This window comes from Macadamia integrifolia, chromosome 3, assembly GCF_013358625.1.
Source record: "Macadamia integrifolia cultivar HAES 741 chromosome 3, SCU_Mint_v3, whole genome shotgun sequence".
NCBI lineage: Eukaryota > Viridiplantae > Streptophyta > Magnoliopsida > Proteales > Proteaceae > Macadamia > Macadamia integrifolia.
Window position 1 is genome coordinate 24,823,832 of NC_056559.1, and position 21,959 is coordinate 24,845,790.

The window sequence follows — 21,959 nt, forward strand, 5'->3', positions numbered from 1 at the left end:
TGGCATGTCGATTGCATCAGGAACCAGGGGGGTTAGTCTAGCTTCAAAATAAAAGCACCACATAAAATTTTATTATATTACTAGTGGATCATAATTCTCTCTTGTAAATGAATTCTCAAATTCAGAAAGGATGAAATGGCACAATAAAAAATCTAAAGTGAGATGAAAGTAAAGAAATAAAGAACATTCCACTAAATTAGCTTTAGTTTATCAAACATCACACCTTATCACTGAGTGATAATCTCAACCTCTTCAATGCCTCTGACTCACCACCTCTAAAAGGAGAAACGTCATCCTGCACACTAACTTGCCGTAAGAAAGGATCCAAGAGGAAGTAATCTTCATCATCTAAGAAAAATGGCAGCTTAAAACCTGTCTAATGTCATCGTAGCCAAGTTCTTTTATAGATGGAACACCCAAGACTTCAAAATTTCCAACATTTCCAACTGGAGGAAGCAAAGAAATTTCTGTTGAAAGCGGGGGCGGTGGTTGCCCAGCAAGCTTCACAAATGATTGATAACTCAATGGAGGCCTTCCTCCATTCTTTGTTGGAGGAGTCATTGCAGCAGAACAACATACATTAAGAAAAGCAAAAAATTTGGAAAGACAAGAAATAAGACTTAATCCAGAATAACTTCAAGAAAAGTGCATCTTTGCACTTATACTGCTGACTACCAAAAAATTCACGCATATATTAACTTTCAAGTAAGTAAAACAATGTAATACCATATCGAGGGCGTACCTTATGTATAATATCTGCAGGATTGAAAAGAGTATGGCTAACAGGAGAGAAAACCTCAATTCCAGCTTCAGAAGCATAGTCCTATCAAAGCTAAGTAAAATGTCGTCAAGAATGAACTTCCCCTGCATCTCTTACGATAAAAATAATTCACATAGAACTGTTTCTGAATATCATCCGGTTTAATTGGACTAAGAACTTAAAAGAAAAAAATTTCAACCTTGACTTGATTATCTAGGGATTGATAATATGGCTCCGTGTCGAATTCAAAGCAAAGCTTTTTAATACGCCACTGCGAAAACCAAGGGAAAAATAGCAAACAAAATCGATAAACACACCAATGAATAGTATCTTGAGTTTCAAAATCCACATGACTAAACACGTAAAAACAGACTTAGGAAACTTACTTCCTTCAAGAGCCGGATCAAAACCTCAATAGGATCTCCTCTGAACAAAAGCAATCGCGATCCCAGCTTTCGGAGACTGGAATCGAGATCGTTAAGGCTCTCGAGCAAGAACTGTATGCGATTCAAGCCAGAACGGGATGAACCAAGAGAGAAAGCGGTAGGGTCTGGCTCAAGGTAGTGTGGATCGAGGATGAAAACAGGGTAGACATGGTTGGAGTCCCTGCGAGCGTGATCGAGAGCTGGGTTGTCGTGGATCCTTAGGCCTTTACGGAACCAGACCAGAGAATTAGACGCCATTGATGGAGACGCAGAGATGTGAAGAGAGGAGAAGAAGAAACGAGAACAAGAGAAAGAGGCGGTGATGCTCAGAGATAGTGAAGCTCGCATTCGAATTCCGAAGCAAGCGTGGGCGATTTCCCAACTACCTGCTTCTTCGTTTTCCCGCTTAGAATGAAGTTAAAACGTGGCGTATTGTGCTACAATGCGCTGGGGGAATGGGATAAGACTGGACGTTGAACAACCACGAAGCCTATGAAGAGCGACCACATGGGTGCTAAGCTACGCTGTGCGCTAACCGTGTACGATAGGATTCTAGATAGGAAAGGCTCAAAAGGGGCCACGTCGTTTCTCAAACGTTGGGACATGTGGGGTCCTTAGGTTCCACGGGAGGACAGTGGTCAATTTGTTGTCCACGTCGCGTTAGGGTGCTCGACCAACAGGTAGGGCCTACGGGTGTCGATCGGTCGGTTGGGTTTAAATCGAATCTTTTATTGATTTGTTATTGGTTTGATTTCAATTTATCATGTAAATATATTTAACGTATGAAAAAGTGTGGATTTTTATGAATTTCGAGCAATTTTTTAAGTTAGGTTCAGTGAATCAGTGTCTTATTGGTTATGATGTTATCTAGAGATTCAAATGGATCGGAGGTCAACTTTTTGTAAGTTTGGTTCAGATATTTTATTTTTGGATTCGAATACCCTAAATGAAAATGGTTACAGATCAAAGTCGGATTTTCAATTATTCCTTCATTTTTTAATTTTTGTAATTTAGACCTTTCTTCTCCAAGAGGCGGGTAGAAATCGTCTGAAATTCTCACCTCGTACAATTCTATATAATTCCATCCTAAACGGCTGACACGTGTAAATATTCCATATCTACGATTCAGATTAATCAATCATAATACAATGTTAATCAACCATAATACAATCTGAACTGTAGATATGGAATATTTACACGTGTCAGCCATTTAGGGTGGAATTGTATGGAATTGTACGAGATGAGAATTTCAGACGAGTTCTACCCAATTCTTGACATAATACATGTAGCAAGGCTTTACTATATATCTTTCGTGGGCTGTAGGAAACCATCAAGGGTGGGGTGATCAGATTGAAGGTGACGTAGGCTCCAAGATTAACAGATCCTATTAAGGGGAATGAGGTAAATTTGTTAGATCATATTTCAAAGGAACTACTCTAGCCCAATTTTTGAACATTAAGTCTGAATTTGAATACAGGTGGAGATATAGAAGTGTACCACCAATAAGTCATTATGAAATTATTGGTTGAGGGCTTCTAATATTGATACGTTGTATTAAATCATGGGAGATTGCCATTGAAATCAAGGAGGTAAGGCACTCTGAGCACATAATACATAAATTAGGGGAGAGAGGGTCACCTTGTCATAGTCTTCTAGTGGAGATAAGCTCTTATTTTTGCACTCCATTAATGAGAAAGGCAAAGAATATTATGCTTACACAATGATGGATAAAGTGAACCAGTTTCTAATAGAGACTCAACTTTCTAAGCATTGTTGTGAAGAAGCTCCAATCAATCCTGTAATACAGGATCCTCACATCATTCTTATAAGATGCCAAGGAACTCATTCCACTTTTTTTTCACTTCATGTGATGAAAGATTTCATGACTTGAATTTACTACATATTGACTCTGGATTTCAACTCAATCGTATGACTACACCTATAATCTATTGAATTTCTTAATCTTTGTATTTTCATCCATTGAATCAAATTGTGAAAGTCTACCCAAAAGAAGGAAAATTTGTCAAACTAAAATTTTCTTACCCTTAAAATTATGCTACTATCATAGTGAAAAAATTATTTTGTGTTGAAAACTATTAGATTGCGATGTAGATAACATATATAAATCTCTTCCAAATTTTAAGTTTTGGCCAGATCATGATAAGAGGCATAATTAATTGCCTCATGTTAGTTTTGCTGATTTTTTTTCCAAGGTAGAATAGTTTTTACTGAATTGGCTTTTATTTTTGTAAATACTAAAAATTTGCATTGTGAGATTGAATAGTTTTTTTAATTATTTGTATACTCATCCATAGGCAATGATGATTTTCATTTTGGAAAAATGTTTAAACATATCGTCCACTTATGTTTAGAAGCCAAGAAAAAAGAAGAAAAGAAAAAATTTAAAAAGAAAGTTAAATTTATAGAGAGAAAAAAACATGAAAAAACTAATCATTATATAGTTATGATTCATACTTTATTATGTCTTCCTTACTATTTTCATTTTTTGGCTTCGAAACGTAGGAAAAAAATCATATATTTGGAGAATAATGTAGAATCCAATCATCATAGTTTGGACATTTGATGTCTGACGTTCCAATTCTGTTGGATGGAGAAAAGGGCTCTCATGTGAGGAGGCACATCGATCGCATGTTCTTCGCTTTCCCACCCCTTGTGACATTTTGTCATTTCCGTTTGCCCCCACTTCCCCTTGCTGCCCTCTTGGGCTGCCATCCTTGTGGCCTATGGGCCCCGATATGTGGGATAATATGGGATTAGTTACACCAATGGAATTCAAAGTAACTACTCTCACATTACAGAGGAGAGGTTGCATGGAGTGTGGAATAGATCATAATTCAGTTTTTTTGGTAAAGAAAATTGTGGTCATTAACCAAATATAGAGCTATGGTTGGCCTTTTCTACTTGGCCGTTTGACTGTGGGTGTGCAACTGCAGTGTTTCAAAAATCAATGTTGAAATTGTTGCAGAAGAGTCTGAATTTTTTATTGTCGAATTGTCACCCATTGTCAGTCACTAGCACTTTTGGGACACCGTAGCGGTATATGACGTCGTCTCTTACGAACTTTTTCACAGCCTGCTCAGTGATCCTTGCTAGGGGACGTGCTTCCACCCATTTTGTAAAGTAGTCTATGGCAACAATCAAAAATTGGACACCACCCTTGCCCTTCTTGAATTGTCATAGGATATCCATTCCCCCACATTGCGAATGGAATCGAGCAGATTATGGAGCTAAGTTCTGTAACCGGGACATATGGTATTGGGGCGTCCACCTGACACTTAAATCATCACCGGATGAACTTCATTGCATCTTACTACATCCTTAGCCAGTAGAATTCTTGGTGCAACACCTTATAGGCCAGTGCCCTTCCTCCTATGTGGCCTCCGCAAATTCCTTCATGGACCTCTCGGAGTGTCTCTTCAGCTTAGCTCGATGTGAGGCACTTTAGCAGGGGCCACAATATTGCCCTCTTGTACAGTACTCCTCCTTAGAGGGTCTACTTGACTGCTCTCCTCTTAACCGCTCATGCCTCTGTTTGATCTCCCGGGAGATGCCCATCTCGTAAGTAATATATAATAGGGTCCATCTAGCTCAGCTTGGCTAGCTGCGTATTGCTGCACATCATTTCTTGCTCATAAGTTAGTTTTTCCAGCACTTCAAAGTATACTGAGCATGCGTAGCCATTAAGTTAGTTTTTTGTCACTGTATTTTCCTCTCGTAGAACTTGTACCATTTCGAATGTATTGAAGCTAGTAATCAGGCGACGAGCTTTCTGCAATTACTTGACCATTCTCTCTTCTTTGGCCTTATATTGCCCATTGACCTGATTCACAATCAGCTGTGCGCCACTATGCGTGACTAGGTTATCTGCCATTACAGCCTTTGCTAGTTTGATTCCCACTATCTGGGCTTCATACTCTGCTTCATTATTTGTTACGGGAAATATAAATCTGAGGGCATACTATATCGCAAATTCCTCTGGACTTTGCAGCACAAGTCCTGCGTCGCTCCTTGTTGAAGTGTTGGACCCATCGACAAAGAGCTTCCACTTCCTGCTCGGTTCGGCCTTTACCCCAATTCATCTTCTGTCTGTGTGCACTCTACCAGGAAATCTGCCAATGCCTGGCCCTTGATTGCACTTCTTGGTTGGAATTCGATATTATGTTCACTTAACTCGACAACCCAGCTCACCATCCGTCCTGCTATGCTAGGGTTGTGAAGCGACTTCCTCAGTGGCTGATCTGTTAGTACAACTATGGTGTGTGCTTAGAAGTAAGGCCTTAACTTCCTGGCTGCCGTGACCAATGCCAATGCAAATTTCTTAATTCTCGGGTATCATGTCTCTCCGTCAAGGAGCACATGACTCACGTAATAGACAAACTTTTGGATTTTTCCTTCTTCTCTTATGAGAAATTTTCTAACAGCTATCGAGGATGTAGTGAGATATAATTGGAGCACCTCCCCTAGCTCGGGTCAGCTCAGCAGAGGGGTCCTGATTAGGCAAGCTTTAACTTCTTCAAATGCTACTTCACACTCGTCTGTCCAACTGAATTGCTGGTGCCCTTTTCCTCATTTTAACAGCTTGAAGAAAGGAAGACACTTGTCTCCAGCTCGAGAAAGGAATCTGTTCAGAGCAGCTAGGCATCCTGTCAGATTCTGGACTTAACGGATGTTTCTTAATGGGCGCATTTCTTAAATGGCTTCAATTTTGGAGAGGTTTGCATATATTCCCCTTTGTGATACTAGGAAGCCCAGGAACTTCCTAGAAGTCACTCCAAATGCACACTTAGTAGGATTTAGCCTCATCTGATTTTATCGTAGGATATTGAAGGCTTCCTTAAGATCTAGTACATGATTAGCACCTTTTGCACTCTTAACTAGCATGTCATCGATGTAGACTTACATGTTTCTTCCAATCTAGCTTCAGAACATTGTATTCACCATTCTCTGATATGTGGCTCCTGCATTCTTGAGGCCAAAGGGCATTGCGATATAGTAGTAGTTGCCCTGAGTGGTGAGAAATGTTGTCTTCTCCTTATCTTCCACCTCATCTTTAATTGGTTATAGCCGGAGTACGTATCCATGAAGGTTAGCATCTTGTGGCCTACAGTTAAGTCTATGAGGGAGTCGATCCTGGGCAAGGGATAATAGTCCTTAGGACAAAATTTGTTCAGATCAGTGTAATTTATGCAGATCCTGCACTTCCCATTAGAATTTAGGATCATGACAACATTAGTAAGCCAGGTCGGGTACTTTACTTCTCTTACAAACCCTGTGGCTAGGAGCTTGTCCACTTCTTCGTTGATGATCGCATTTCGCTCAGTTGTAAAGTTCCTGCGCTTCTGTTGGACATGCTTGAAGGTAAGATTGACGTCCAGACTGTGCTCAACCATGCCCCTTGAGATGCCTGGCATATCAGAAGCCTTCCTTGCGAAGATATCAGAGTTTTCACTGAGGAAGTTTAGAATTTCATCGGGCGTTAGGAGCTCAGAAATGCTCCAAGATGAATAGTCTTTGACGACTCAGTCTCAGTAAGTGGGACTGTGAGCAGTTGTTCCACTGGCTCGGCTCTATCCAGAAGGCTTTCGTCATGGCAATCGACAATTTCTACTATATATGCTAGGCCAGAGCATAGTTTCTTGATGGACTTTATGAAGTTGGCATAGCACTCCTGAGATTCTTTCTGGCTGGACTTGCATTCCTCGATTCCATTGTTAGTGAGGAACTTGACCTTCATATGCTTGGTAGACACAACCACTCCAAGGCCATTAAGACCAGGTCGGCCAAGGATTACATTGTAGGGTGAGGCAATCTTGGCAACCATGAATGAGACCATGGTGGTGGCCATTTAAGCTCCCTAACCGACGGTTACTGATAGTTCAACTACTCCTTCTAGCTCTGCAAGTGCCCCTAAAAATCCATATAAGGGCCCAAGGGCCAGCTTTAAAGCTCAGGTGCCAAGCCCTAGCTTCACAAAGGCTTTATAGGACATAAGGTCGACGGATGCTCCCGCGTCCACTAGCACCCTGTGGAAAGGGTGGTTGGGCACCACCAATTGGATTACGACTGCATCATTATGAGGCCAGTTCAGTTATTCTAGGTCCTTGTTTGAGAACGTGATGGGTGGATCTGACTTGAGGGTCTTGACGGGCTGTTCTGTGATGCACACAAACCGTGAGCGAGCTTTGGCCTTTCTAACTGATTCTGCGGTGGGTCCTCCCATAATTGTCAGGATGGCTGGACCCATAGGCTGGTTATCGTATGAGTCAGCTCGGTCCGTGGCTGGATCCTTCGGTGGCTTGGCCCAACCTCGTCTCTCCTTGGCTCGGGCCAGTTTCCACCATACTTCTGCTTCAAGTACTTGTTAAGGTACCCCACCTTAATGAGCTCGTTAATTTCCCTTTTTAGGGATTTGTAATCTTCAGTGTCATGTCCATAGTCTCGATGGTATCGGTAGTATCGGTTGGGGTTCCTCTCTTCTAGTTTAGATGTCATTGGTCTGGGCCAACGAAAGTATTTTTGATCTTGGATCTCCATAACAAATTCGTCTACGAGCGATCGAGCTCATACAACTCTGGCTCAGTTATGTCAAGTGGTTGATCTGCCCTATTCTTCTTTGGCTCACGGGAGTCATCCCTACGCCTTGCTGGTCTCTTCTTTTCTCTCTCTGGCAGCTCATTCTTATCGACTATACCCCTGGCGACTAGGACCTCTTCCATGTTGGTATACTGGTTGCACCTTCTGAGCAACTCGGGCATTGTATCTGGCAAGTCCAGGGCCAGGGACGAACCAGGTCAGGGTAGGTAATCCTATTGCACAACGAGCTATATGCTACTCCTTTTAGCAAAATTTTCACCTCCAGTGTCACATTTTTAAATCAGGTAAGGAAATCCTATATAGTTTCCCCGGACCTCTGTCTCATATTCATCACGCTTTGTGAGGTCTGCTTCTGCTTCATGCTAGCCTGAAAACGAGTGAGGAACACCCTCGTCAGTTCTTCATAGCTGTGGATGGACCGGGGCCTCAGGTTCGACATCCACACTAGCGCAGCACCCTTCAGTGAAGCTGCAAAGGCTTGGCAGAGGGTTGCATCCGATCTCCCATGGACAGTCATGGCTAAACTATAGTACAGGAGGTGATCGTAAGGGTCCGTGGTGCCGTCATATGTGTTAAAGACATGCATAAGAAATTTCAGGGTAGCTCAGTATCTATCAACTCATCGAATAGTGCATTATGGGCTGGGGTCACTGTTATGTCAGCCAGTTGCCTCTGCCTCTGCATTCCTTCAATTCACTCAGTGAGACGCTAGATGCACTATTTTAGGTCATCCCTTCTCTCTTAGGCTCGGTGGCCTGAGCAGCAGCGTTCGCGTTCAGCTCGCTTGGGGCTTCTTCCACGATCCTGACGCCCGTCAGGTCTTTCTTCTCCACTCTAACGCGCACCTCTATCTGGCCTGGGTGGCGAGTTCTAGCATCTTATCCTGGGAGGAGATCTATGGGCATCCCGTCTCTCGAGTCTCTGGTCCTGGGTGGAATGGTGCGCCCTCCCATTCTAGGCAGGTGAAGGCCCCCACTGACGTCTCTAGGTGGGAGATCGAGGTGGCACCAAACAAATTGTTCGTGACGTCCTAACAGACCCCCTCCTTGTTGTCAATTGAGGGGTGACGCTGTTATCAGGTGTTTCTTCTTGAGGTAGCCTGTCCGGATCTGGCCTGGGCAACTGAGCAGAACCTATGCAGGGGATAGGAAGTGCCGAGCCGAACTGGCATATGAAGTCCCGCACCAGGTTGTTAGTTGCCAACACCTGCAACTATAGACTCTGGATATGTTCTTCTACGATCGGGTGGGTCATCCAGGAGGAAGGTCCTTAGAGAGATTGCTGAGGGTTTCAATCGCGCTGCCTCCGTCTCCTGGAGTAACCCCTATACAGGCCTAAACTTGTGAAGCTCTTAGTAAGGGCCTCTCTACTGTTGGGGCATTCTCTCGATCAGCCATTGGAGGTGGGCGTGGTTCCTCTACTTGTTCAGGTAACAAACCACGAGATGATCTTACTTGTGTCATGGGGGAGGAAATGACCTTCTCACTTCTATGTTGCATTGGTTCAAGTAGCTCTTTGTAGCAGTTTCCCACGGACGATGCCAATCTGATGCGGTAAAAATTGACCAGTCGATCTTCCTTACAGCTCCTGATGCTCCAGCAAATCTGCACAGAAGAGAAGATAGGGGAGAGCCGGACTGACCCGATGGGGGACTCTCCAATGCCTAAGTCAGATCTTTCCACAACAAATACTTGAGAGATTTTTCAATAAAGAAGTGATCGATCCCCCATGATGGAGGCTTACCTTGGTATTTATAGGCTGCTGATGGAGGGAGAAAGAGGAACGTTTGTGGAGAGTCCTGTTAGGCGTGGAGTCCTTAAGGAGAATGACTCTTTGATTCTAGGAATATTCAAGATTCTAGGGCATCTTTCTGGAATATTCTTCTCTTATCTAGGAGGTGCAAGTCATGAGAGGAGTGGACACCTCTGATGATGTGTAGTGGATAGAATCCTGCCCCCGTGATTAGGGATCACATCTCTTGAATGTAGGAGTGGACATGTATACGTTTCTGGGCGTCTTGTATGATTGTACCAGGCCAAGGTGGCTGCTCGGCATGAGGAGGGGCCAAGGTGACAGGTTGACCTGAGGAGGGACTGAGGTGGTAGGTTGGCCTGAGGAGGGACCGAGGTGGCAGGCTGGCCTGTGAGGAGACCAAGGTGGCGGGTCGGCCTGTGGAGAGACAAAGGTGGCAGGTCGGCCTGAGGGGAGACTGCGGTGGTAGGTCGGCATGAGGAGGGGCCGAGGTGGCGAGTCGGCCTAAGGAGATGCCGAGGTGGCAGATCTGTATGCACGCTTTAGCCGTGCTGAGGATGGTGACATATTTGGCCTCATCAGCCTCCTTGGTGACAACACTGAAATCCTTGCATGTTCAACATTAACTCCATGATATGTGATGTTCCTGCTACTACAAAAACTTGCTTGAATGCAACGAGTTGCTTGATGGGTGTTCCGACTAGTTGCAATAGACAACTGGCCTAAGTCCTAGGGAGAGGTTGAGGTTGCATGTTCGACTCTCCCTTCCCCCCCCCCCCCCCCCCCACCCCACCCACCCCACCCCACACCCACACCCAACCAAAAAAAAAAATCCTATTATTCTTGCTTGCCCTCGTTCCCCCTAGCATCCTTCTTGGGCTGCCATCCTAGTGGCCTATGAGCCCTCGACACCCCGATGTGGGATAATGTGAGAGGAATTACACCCAGGAATGCATAGTAACTACTCTCACATAACAGATGAATTACCCCAGTTATTGAAGATATCTGATACATTTGCTCTTTTTTTTTTTTTTTTAACTATCAGTTTTTCTATATTCCAAGAGAGGCTAATGTTATAGCCGATACTCTTGCTAGGAGGGTTCAGTCCATTACAACTAGGACTGTTTGGCCTATTTTCGATCCTTGTTTGTCTACCACAGCGGTTCTAGACGACTTGTGTGTAATCCCTTCATCTCAATAGACTCATTTTCTACCAAAAAAAAAAAAACTACTCTCACATAACAGAGGAGATGATGCATTGACTAAGGAATAGATCAAAATTCAGTTTTTTTCTGGTAAAGAAACCTGTGGCCATTAACCAAATATAGAGCTATGATGAATGGAATTGCTGTCTTTGTTACCCGTTAAAGATAAGAGACAGCAAGATATAATGGCCAATTTGTCTATATAATATCCACTCTCTTTCCCATTCCAATAGCAAAAAGAGAAAGAAAACTAAGCAGCTCAACTAGCTAGAGATGAAGGCAAGAACTATGCACCAAAGCCAAACAATGGTGGCTCTTCAAGTCCGATTTGCAGTGCTTTTCCTTCTATCTACTTATAATTACTTCGGCGTTGAAGCCGAATTCACGGTCTGTGACAGTAAAGCATTCGAGAGTATGAAAATTGATATGAGCAGTTTACGCTTCTGTGACAAGAGCCTTCCTTACGAGGTACGAGCCAAGGACTTGATAGATCGAATGACACTGGAAGAGAAGGTGGCACAGCTTGGCGACAAAGCCATGGGAGTGCAGCGCTTAAACCTACCAGGGTACGAGTGGTGGTCGGAGGCACTCCATGGTGTTTCAGACGTCGGTCCCGGCACTCGTTTCGATCAAACTGTGCCTGCAGCCACCAGCTTTCCCACTGTTATCCTCACCACCTCCTCTTTTAACGAGACCTTGTGGAAAACCATAGGCGAGGTTGGTCATTACTCGTAATCCTATCTTTTCCTTCTTTCTTTCCTTCCAAGGCAATTATCCTACATCGGGTGTGAGTTTAGTAACCCGATGTAAAGGCTTACAAGGACATGGGCACCTCTCTCTTGAAGCCTCTGAAGCATTTTAAGGATAAGTTCTATTTGAATCACCATGTTTTTTAAATTCCTTGTTTAAATTTTTTTCTCATCAGGTCGTATCGGATGAAGCAAGAGCTATGTACAATTTAGGATTGGCTGGATTGACGTTTTGGAGTCCAACCATTAACGTTATTAGAGATCCAAGGTGGGGGAGAATTACAGAAACACCTGGGGAAGATCCTTATGTGGTTGGACGTTATGCTGTTAATTATGTAAGAGGCCTACAAGATGTGAAAGGTTATGAGAAAACTAGGAACCCAAACTCAAGGCCTCTCAAGGTTGGAGCATGTTGTAAACACTTTGCAGCCTACGATGTCGATAATTGGAAGGGGGTTGATCGCTACCATTTTGATGCAGAGGTAATTAATTATATAACTACTAGATTTATTTTCAACTATAGCAGCAGTAGCAGTAGCAATACATAGTAATAGTAATTCCCTTTCCTTTTGGGTGTGAAGTTGTAATGCACCGAAACCCATCAAAATTCTAAAGTAAAGTCAAGTGTGTTTAGGTGAAGTAGTACTAAGATGAGTGACATCCGAGGAAGTATATGTGTTTTGCACCCCTTTTTAAGTAATGGCAATCTTGTTGATTATTAGGTGACAGAGAGGGATATGGTGGAGACCTTTCTTCAACCATTTAAGATGTGCGTAAAAGATGGGGATGTAGCTAGTGTCATGTGTTCATATAATCGAGTCAATGGCATACCAGTTTGTGCTGATCCCAAGCTCTTGAATGGGACAATCAGGCAGCACTGGAATCTCAATGGGTGAGTTCTCTTCCAAGTTCTATCACATTATTCACATATACTACTACTTCAAAATCTCAAAATGAATTAAATACAATAACTAACTTGACTTTTTGTATGTAAATACATATATAGTTACATTGTTGCTGATTGTGATTCCATTGAAGTTATGGTTAACGGCCACAAATATCTTAATGATACACCAGTAGAGGCTGTTGGCCAAGCACTCAAAGCCGGTAAGTACTTAGATACATAAACACAACTCTCTTTCTCTGAAATAAAAAGTGTTAGGAATTGACCACCACAATGAAACAATGATTTGCAAAAGAAAAATGAAAAAGAATCACGCGCACACAAGATACATAGATTTATGTGGTTCATTCAAGATGGCTACGCCCAAGGCACCATAGTTTCCACTATTCCAATGAAAAAAAATACAAAACCCTAACTCCTCCTAATTAGGACCGCCATTATTGGGGTGGGGTGAGGTGGGGGGAATCACTAGTACTTCTTGGATTCAACTGAGATCTACCCTCGCCAATAACAAAAGTCATAGACAATCCATATATTGACATTAATTTCACTTCTTTCTTTTTGTTTATATTTTGGTTGTAACCAGGGATGGATCTAGATTGCGGGAAATACTACCCAAAATATGCAACACAAGCAGTGAAGCAAGGGAAGGTGACTGAAGCTGAAATCGATGCTTCTCTAAAGAACCTTATCATTGTTCTATTGAGACTTGGGTGGTTTGATGGTAACCCTGGTGGGTACTCAGGACTAGGGAAGAACGACATATGTTCTCCATCGCATCTCGAGCTCTCGGCTGAGGCTGCAAGGCAGGGCATCGTCTTGCTAAAAAATGATAAGAACACTTTGCCATTGATCATTGGCATTGGACGACCCAAGTTCGCCATTGTTGGACCCCATGCAAATTCTACCAGATCAATGATTGGTAACTATGCATGTAAGTTGATCGTTTTAACATCTTTATTTACTCGAGTCTGGATTAAGTAATGATTCTCGTACGGCATTTGATCCACACTTGGACTCCACTTAATCTCTCTCCTCTTTTAATTAGTTTTTATTTTCAATGGAGTCCAAGTGTTGATCAAACACCGTACGAGAATCATATGAGGACTTGATCCAGTTAGTCACCAAAAAAGAAAAAAATCTCTTCTAATGGAAATGTTTTGGCCACCTCATCCATCTCCATCACCAGTAAAGAGTGGTGTAACATGTCATTACTCAAAACCAATCGATGCGATCGCCGAGTATGGAGACGTGGTCTATGCACCAGGATGCCAAGGTGTGAAATGCCCAAATGGTGATGGGATCAATCAAGCAGTACAAATCTCGAAGCAAGCTGATGCAACCTTCATCTTTGTGGGTCTGGACCTCTCGGTTGAGGCTGAGAGCTTGGATAGAAATGACCTCAACTTCCCTGGCTTTCAGAAGGCACTCATCACCCAAATCAGTGAAGCTGCCACCAAGCCAGTCATTGTTGTCATTTTCTCTGCAGGAGGCATTGACATCTCCTTCTTACAGCAAAACCCCAAGGTTCAAGCCATCGTTTGGGTCGGCTACCCTGGGGCCGGGGGAGGTCGTGCCATTGCAGATGTCATTTTTGGCAAGTACAACCCAGGTGAGATTATACTCGTATGTTCTTGGTCCGTGGATTTAGAATTCACTTTCTCTCTTTTCAATAAATAACTTGGATGTTGCTTTGCCAGCTGGACGTCTTCCGATTACATGGTACCCGGCGAGTTATGTAGATGAATTGCCAATGACATCAATGCCTTTGAGACCAGTCCCAGAGTCTAAGTACCCAGGAAGAACATACAAGTTCTATAATGGATCAACGATTTATCCCTTCGGTTACGGATTGAGCTACACCACCTTCAAATATGCCATTAAGTCTGCAACAAATCCAATTACTTTGAACCTGGCGCGGTTCCAACAATGCAAGCAACTCCAGTTCTTGGACGGTAGGAGGACAGATTGTCCAGCCGTCTTAGTGGATGAGTCACATTGCACTCAAACAGTGATGGTAAAAGCAAAGGTGACCAACACAGGAAAAAGGGATGGAGCACATGTTGTGTTCGTATACTCTATCCCACCATCTGGCATTGTAGGAGCACCCATTAAGAGACTTATTGCATTCAAGCGAGTGTTTGTAGTAGCAGGAACGTCTCAAATAGTGCCTTTCAAGTTGAATGCATGTCACGATTTTAGCATTGTCGCCGATGATGCTTATGAACTATTGCCGTCAGGGCAACATACGATCGTTGTTGGAAATGGAGATGATGCAGTTTCAGCTCAAATTGCTATCGGTTTTAACCACAATTAGTTTCTTTATAGCTTTGTTTCGTTGGAATCTCCTCTTTTTCTTCTTTTGAGTCTAGATCACCTCCTTTGTAAGTAACCACCTCGCCCCATCTCACACCGTCTATGGGGTGTCGCCACATCCCATGGACGGTGTGAGATGGGCTCGAGTGATTACCTATAAAGGAGAGGATCTAAGTTCCCTTCTTTCAAGGTTACAGAACTAATAATGTAATTTTTTTTTGTACCTAATACATCTAATTTCTTTGCAATAATGAAAAGATTGCATCAATTATCTTCAGCTCGTGTTGTTTTAATCTCAATGTCTATGTATAGAGGTGAAGCAGCCCATGTTGTTTAGTGAAAAAACAAACAACATGCAACTGGTCCCAACTCCGATCCAACCAGAATCGTCCTGAACTCTATAAAAACCAGTGGATCGGCTTAGAATAGAATGGGATTGATCTTGGCTGATGTAATTCCAATCACTTGAACAATAAGTGGCAATCCACTGAATCCAAGCTACAACATACACTATTTCTAACCTAGGTAATTATTTAAATTGTGGACTAGCAAAGATGTGTTTGGATTACTTGCCCTTGTACATGAAGGTTTTACGTATGATTTCGTGATGAAATGTGCCCTTTTAATTTCATAAATGCCTCTATATTATAGTGTTTAAAGAAAAATTTATGCAAAAAAAAAAAGGATCATATGTATAAAATACTTTCGAGCCTACTACGATTGTAATTCTACCGTCCTTAAATCTAAATGCCTCCTTAAAAGGAATAGCTTGATTAGGTAATCCAAACTTTTTTTTAGGAGGCAATAAGATTTAAGGGCGGTGGCTCTTCACCATATTCTTTATTACTTTATAAGGTAAACATGGAAAGATGAGATTCTCTCTTTTCATCCAAGGGTGATGGCTGCATTTAGTATGCACTTTTTAATTGCAAATTAGGTCGGTAATGAATTCTAAAAAATCGTTACAACCGTCAGTCTCAATCTTCCACCAATAATCTTAAATATTTAGACCCACTATCTATTTAAATGCATTTCAAAAATTCATTCCAAAAGCAACCTTAATCTTCCACCCATGATCTTAACCATCTAGACTCACAAGATCGTCACGTAGGGAATCAACATGAATTGGATACATATATATATATTTTTTACAAGGAGTAGAGTAGTAATTTTGTGCATCCTTGAGTCTGGACGCAAGGACTATGAGACCAATAAATTTTCTTTTTTATTTAATATATATTTGTCATCTCATCTTCTCAACTTCAACATTTTGTAGGTCCCCAACACTCTACCCCCGCAAGATCTTAACTCTAACTGTCCTTAAAGAGAATGAACTGTGCAACTATACTTCAAAAGCGTTTGGAATTGTGTAATAGAATTTTTTGAAAATAAGGATGAATTTGGTGTATGATTTCTTGGAAAGCATCATCGACCTAGAATGCATACTAACTGTAGCAGATGAAAACCCAAAAAAGATTGAACTAGTGAGAATGACGTAGGATGAGAGAGTTACTACTTTTCTTTGTCAGATTAAGAGAACCTACTCTACAAAAGGTTCTAAATGTGGCTTGACCATGATCCCTTGTTAGGTAAGTCTAAGTTCAATTAACAACCAAAAAGATGTGGCCGGAATAAGCATGATTATTGACTAATTCTTCCCGTCCCTTGTGTATTGTCCATTGTGAGATCCTACGTTTTGCTAAGATAATAATACATTATAAAAAAGGTTTCACAATTGTCTGTTTGGATTTTGGCATATATAGTAGCTCTTTTGGTGTAATCCACTAAATTATATAAGTTTTTTCAAAACCTGTTTTGGGTCCACCTGAGCTTGTTAATTACCACATAAGACTAAAAAGAGATTTTAATTTGATTTAAAACTTCCCACACCAACCATGATAGGATGAGAAGAAGAAAGTTAAGCAAGAGCTAATGAGAGTGTGGTTAATAATCAATGGATGACTCTAATAATTAAGAATTAAAATCCATGGTTCGAACAAAACCAACCGAATAGACCGAAAAACATTTGAAGCGAATTAAACTGTATTGATCTAATTCGATTTTGGTACAATTTTGTTTCAAATTTGTACATATTTTATTTTTTAACGAAATTAAAACTCAACTGAAAATTCGAAACCAAACCGTTTGAATCCTAATCTCCAATTCCAATTTTCTAGGTTTCAATCGATTCCAAACCTATTCCACGTTCAATTTTGGATTCTCTCCCCCCCCCCCCCCCACCAAAAAAAAAAAAAAAACACTAATGGTCAGGGAAGGAATGGGGCCTCAAGAAAAGTAAAGGAGGCGATTCTGGTATGATTGTGTGTTTAATGAGAGTAGCTTCGGTTAGGTTAGTGTAAGGAATGAGAATAAAATTATTGGTGAGCACATATACCTTTGATAGTTAAGAAATCCACCTAATTGGATGGCTCACTATCTACCATCTACCATCTACCATCTACCATCTACCATCCAATCTGTTAGCTATAATTTTCTCATTAGATTTCCTTCACTAGTTCCATTTTTTTAGGGTAAGAGATCGCTATTTGGTAGCTTAGGCCCTAATCAGTGTTGGACCAATGAGAGTATATGTTGGAGCATTAATACGGATGAGATTCAAAGGATTTCAACATAGTTTCCAATTGGCAATAGCTTTATTGGCATGAGAAAACATAAGCATGAGTCAAACTCTTTCCCATGGGTCAAATTTCAATGAAAAAATAATAATATCACGTGTCAAAATTAATCCCATCTATGTGTTTTTTTTTTTTTCTTCTCTCTCTCTCTTTCTTGAATGATTAATTTATTCCATGGACTATAATACTTAAGAGAAAAAAAAAATTAATAATTTTAACCGTCTGATTTAAGAAGGGAATTTAATAATTTATTTTTAAATCATATGTACTTTTCCAACTCTCAATGAAACACGGTTTAGATTAAATAAAACGTCAAAGTGGATGACTCATATTTATGTTCTGATTTTTTGAAATGTCACCTCCCATTGTTATATTGAAAATTAACCATAAAAATAATAAATGAATAGGGATTGCTACAATGCCAGAGTGCAGTTTCACACCAATGAGGGGTGAAAAACCGAATCGTCTAGTAGATTTTTTAACGAGGAGAGTGGGTGTGGGGTCCACAAGGACGTGAAAGGACATAAGTAAAAATCTACAAATAGGCATCATGACAATCTTTTTCCATGATAATGAGATTATTATTAGGGAGAGGGTTCCTTGAAAGACAATGTGGCCTGTGCGCCAACACAGGGGCCAAATGGAATGACCAAAAGAAAAATGCACAGAAACATTAATAAATATTATAATTTGCACATTTCATAAGGGACCGAGTAATCATTTCGCCCCTATTGTGTTTGGGCACAGTGGCCACTCTACCTTTTAAGCTTTTTCTTCCCTTAGTATTTATTTGTCACAAGTATACAAATGTGGGACTGGTTTGGCCTCTCATTCCTAATTGCATAAAGTAAAACCAGTTATAACTTTAGTTTGGCGTCATACTTGCCTTTTTATTATAAGATATAGATTTGTGAGTCGACTACAATCTTCCTTACAAGCAACACTATAATAATCAAAAAAGGGTTGGCCAGTTACAACAACCACTAAAAGAGAATAAAGTGCCAAAAGATTGTCTAAACCCTAAAGTAAGGCATAACATCTCTATAAAAATGAGCATTTGAAGCTAACTATGTCTCGTTTGTTGAGTACCTATGAAGACACCTAACAGCTGTTCATTAAGCTCAATATCTCACCCACCAATAGATAGGCTACCTATGATATTTACTAGGTAAGTAAAAAGGGAAGAAAAAAAAAAAAAGTTTCACTAAATCGAAGGCGTATCTCACGCCAAAGAGCATTGTATTATTTTATTTATTATTTAAAAGAAAAAAAAGAGAAAAAAATTCTTAAACATATATAATACATATGTGTGAAAATCGTCTGCAGCCGCTGCACTAGTGTAATGAGCATCAGGTGGCTGGAAGCCCTTTGGGACGCATGCCCAGATGCTCTCAGTCGTCCAATGCTCACCGTACTTCAAGCTCGTTGTAGATGATATGGACTCAATACATATAGGATTTGGAGAGGCAATTTTTTTTTCCTAAGAAAAATGTCTTTGACTCATTGAGCCAAAAAAAAGGACAAAGTTTTCTATTCGGAAATGACCCTAGTGCCACAGACATAAGGAGGCATAAAAATGACCACAGTGCCCCTCTTGGGGGTGCGCACCCTATGTTTGAGCGTAAAGGCACTCCCGGACAAAAAACACTTACCTAAAAAAAAATTATGAATAGTAATCAAGTATGATAAATCTTATGGGACAAGCTAAATCTCTCACTAGGTTTTTTCTTTTTAGAAATCTCTAATTAGGTTGGGAACTCCTTAATTACACTCATTCTCCAGAAAAGTGGAATTGGCAACCGAATCAGTCGTCATCGATTTTGATTCTGGTTTTGATTTTGTCTGAGCCGTATATAAAAAAGCCCAAATTTTTAAATGGAGAATCGGCAAGAATTGCGAATTAAATCCAATAAATTCCAATTGAATCGGATCCAAATTAGTGATCTGATTCTGATTCTTAGAACTGTGGTTATACTTGCATTGGGTTTTCTTAAAAATATTATGAGAAATAGTATTGGAAAGATTATAGAATAATACCAAGGAAAGTTGGTCATAGTTCAAACCTAATCCAAAAGGATCACATCCCTTGATTTCTAACAACCTATATTTAAGCGGACATTTCAGTCATTGTTTTTGGTTTGCAATGTAGTTTTCTTTATGGGATTTTCTTATTGACTACATAAAGGTGTCAAATAATTTGTAGGGAAAAAATAACTTTATATGGAAGCATAATGCACGTGCTCAGACATTGGGTAGGGAGAAATGATGGCCCTGTCATGAAAAGTGGAAATCTCATTCCTATTGATGCTGTTTGCTTGTTAGTTGCTACCATTGACCTTGAGTTGGTGTAGGAACCATGTTCTAATATAGAAAACACTTCTCCTAATTTGTAACTTTAATTTTTTACATTTTTTTTTCTTTTAATATTGACCAGTTGGATCAACCTGTATCAGGCAGCTTTGCCCTAATTTTTTTTCTTACAAAAATGGTTTTTTAGATGATTTTACCCTTACCACATACCATTATCGATACAAATCAACCAGCACACTCATTCCGATACCAATATTTGAAATAGGTGGAGAAAAACTTTCTTGTGATTATTATAAATACATGAGAAAGGTTATTGAAATGGCATTGATCACTGCAAGCCAGAAAGTGTGAAGGAAACTCACTCCCAAATGATTCTTCAGTCTTCATTCATGGAATCAAAGAAAGGTTCTAAAACTATATATAAAGCAAAAGTTGAATCAGTCTTCCTTCAAACAAAACCAATTGAATACTTGGGGATTAGAATTTTAAAATAGTTTGAACTTTGAATAAGTGTTAGCTAACTTGTCTGTGGAATGCTTGAGTTAAAGAGTTTTGGGTTTAGAATATAGCTTTGACCCAACAAGAAATTGTGTCAAACTATACTATCTATAGGTATCTTTCAATCGAGGGGAGAGACTTTTCTTTGCTTCATTCACTCCAACCCACTTATTTGAACCATGGTTTATAAAATTGGACCAGGCATAAACCATTGATTAGGCCGGTTCCAGAAAATATATTATATTTGTTGTTTATAATAGAATCAAACCAAACCATTAATCCAACACTAATAGAACTTCTACAGATGGGCTCCACAGACTTTTTTTTTCTCAATCTTACCCAAAAATTGAAAAGCTAGCGCCATTGATGGTGCCTCTGCAGGTAAATAGTAGGTTCCCAAGAGGTCAATAAATCAACTCTCCTACTTCATTGAAGAAGGAAGGGATTCGAGAATTAAATATAGGCGAATGGTTTGCATGGTCGATGCTCTAGTGCTCTCTCTCATTGGCTTGCATGCTGGCATGAGAGCCACAGGGGTGAGTAAATCTTTCTCCCTTTAGGGTATGTAGCCAATGGTAGGACGTACAAACATCTTCACCACAGTAGCATGCTTTTTAGACGTATTGACAATCTACCAATGGCAGAACCTTACCCCCTTTGTCCCCCTCGCTCGACATATGGCCGACTTTCAAAGATTTGATCTTGCAATTTGTTTCAGTAGGAACTCCATCTATTAGTTCTCCCATGGAAAGATCTCTAGAAATAATCCACTGTGTCTTGGTGTAGGTGCATGCTAAGAGATTTCATTCTTTCTTCCTCAAATATAATATGGAAGAAAGAACGTTACTTGACTGTGTATATCTTCGCCTACATACACTAGGTGCGAAAAAAACCATGTTGCCTAGTGCTGTAGGTGTTCGTGTAGGCCCTCCCTTTGGCCACAGTCACTAGAATGTACTTGCGCAATCAAGTAGCCTTCTCTTGCCCATATAAGATGATTCCCTGAAAGGTAGTGTGCCCTTGGGCCAGCACAAGGAGCAATTGAAGCATGCACAGAAGCATCAATAGGAGTGGGATTTCCGCCTTTTATGAGGGTCGGGTGGGTTGATCATTTCATCCCCTATATGTTTAGGCTTTGGGAAAAAGAACCACTAAAGACAATGTGGCATCTGCGCCAAGACACATGGGAGGGCGGAATGATCACCCTAACCCACATAAAAGGCTGAAGTTCCATCGTTTTTTATGCTTCCATGTACGCTCCCATTGGTTTCTATGCTGATGCAGAAGTCATGCTACCTTTTTTGAAACCCTCTCCCTATATTTTTTTAGGGAGACAACACCCTGTTAGTCTAGTATAGGCAACACCAATGCGCGAGACAATAGAAGGGCACACACACTTATGTCTAGCGTAGCCAAGTAGCCAACACTAGATTGGCTGGATTTTTTTCCGTTTCTTTTATCAGAAAATGAAAAAAAAAAAAAAAAATCATACTGACCTACATAATCTAGTAATATACTCCAACCCTACTTTCCTCACAACTCCACTAAAATAGGGTTGTCAAATTCCAGCGTTAACCGTTTGGATAAATTGAAACCAACTGGCCAAAAAAAAAAAAAATCAATGTGAACCGATCAATTAACAGTTTATTTTATTTTATATATTTAATAGAAATTAAAACCTGTCTGACTGATTGAATGGATTAATTGAAACCGTGACCCAAAATAACTAATGGGAATGCTGGTGGAAGTATCAATTGGAGTGAGATTTTATGAGTTTCACTTCATGGTC

General features: G+C 40.7%; 2 protein-coding genes across 3 annotated transcripts in view; one reads left to right on the forward strand and one right to left on the reverse strand.

Annotated features, from left to right (window-relative positions):
• The window catches only part of LOC122074010 ((6-4)DNA photolyase), a 16,786-nt gene extending 15,208 nt beyond the window's left edge, over nt 1-1,578 (reverse strand). The window contains exons 1-5 of one of the 2 annotated variants that reach the window (XM_042638775.1): nt 1,147-1,578; nt 960-1,031; nt 743-823; nt 373-543; nt 224-295 (exon numbers count right to left, since the gene is read on the reverse strand). In XM_042638775.1, the coding sequence (XP_042494709.1) occupies nt 224-295; nt 373-543; nt 743-823; nt 960-1,031; nt 1,147-1,533 (783 nt within the window). In that variant the 5' untranslated portion in view covers nt 1,534-1,578. The remainder of the gene's footprint in view (nt 1-223; nt 296-372; nt 544-742; nt 824-959; nt 1,032-1,146) is intronic. The other variant, XM_042638774.1, reaches the window with a different exon arrangement.
• Nucleotides 1,579-11,144: 9,566 nt separating this feature from the next.
• LOC122074257 (beta-xylosidase/alpha-L-arabinofuranosidase 1-like) lies at nt 11,145-14,727 on the forward strand. Its single transcript, XM_042639100.1, has 7 exons — nt 11,145-11,474; nt 11,683-11,988; nt 12,229-12,398; nt 12,513-12,613; nt 12,997-13,340; nt 13,605-14,022; nt 14,111-14,727. Exons 1-7 carry the CDS (start codon nt 11,172-11,174, stop codon nt 14,725-14,727), a joined length of 2,259 nt encoding a protein of 752 aa, XP_042495034.1. The 5' UTR covers nt 11,145-11,171.
• The last annotated feature ends 7,232 nt before the right edge of the window (nt 14,728-21,959 follow it).

Coding starts and splice junctions, on each gene's coding strand:
- LOC122074257 (XM_042639100.1), top strand. CDS start 11,172: ATGAAAATTGATATGAGCAGTTTACGCTTCTGTGACAAGAGCCTTCCT. Junction 12,399..12,512: donor CAGCACTGGAATCTCAATGG/GTGAGTTCTCTT, acceptor ATACATATATAG/TTACATTGTTGCTGATTGTG. Junction 13,341..13,604: donor GATCAATGATTGGTAACTAT/GCATGTAAGTTG, acceptor TCACCAGTAAAG/AGTGGTGTAACATGTCATTA.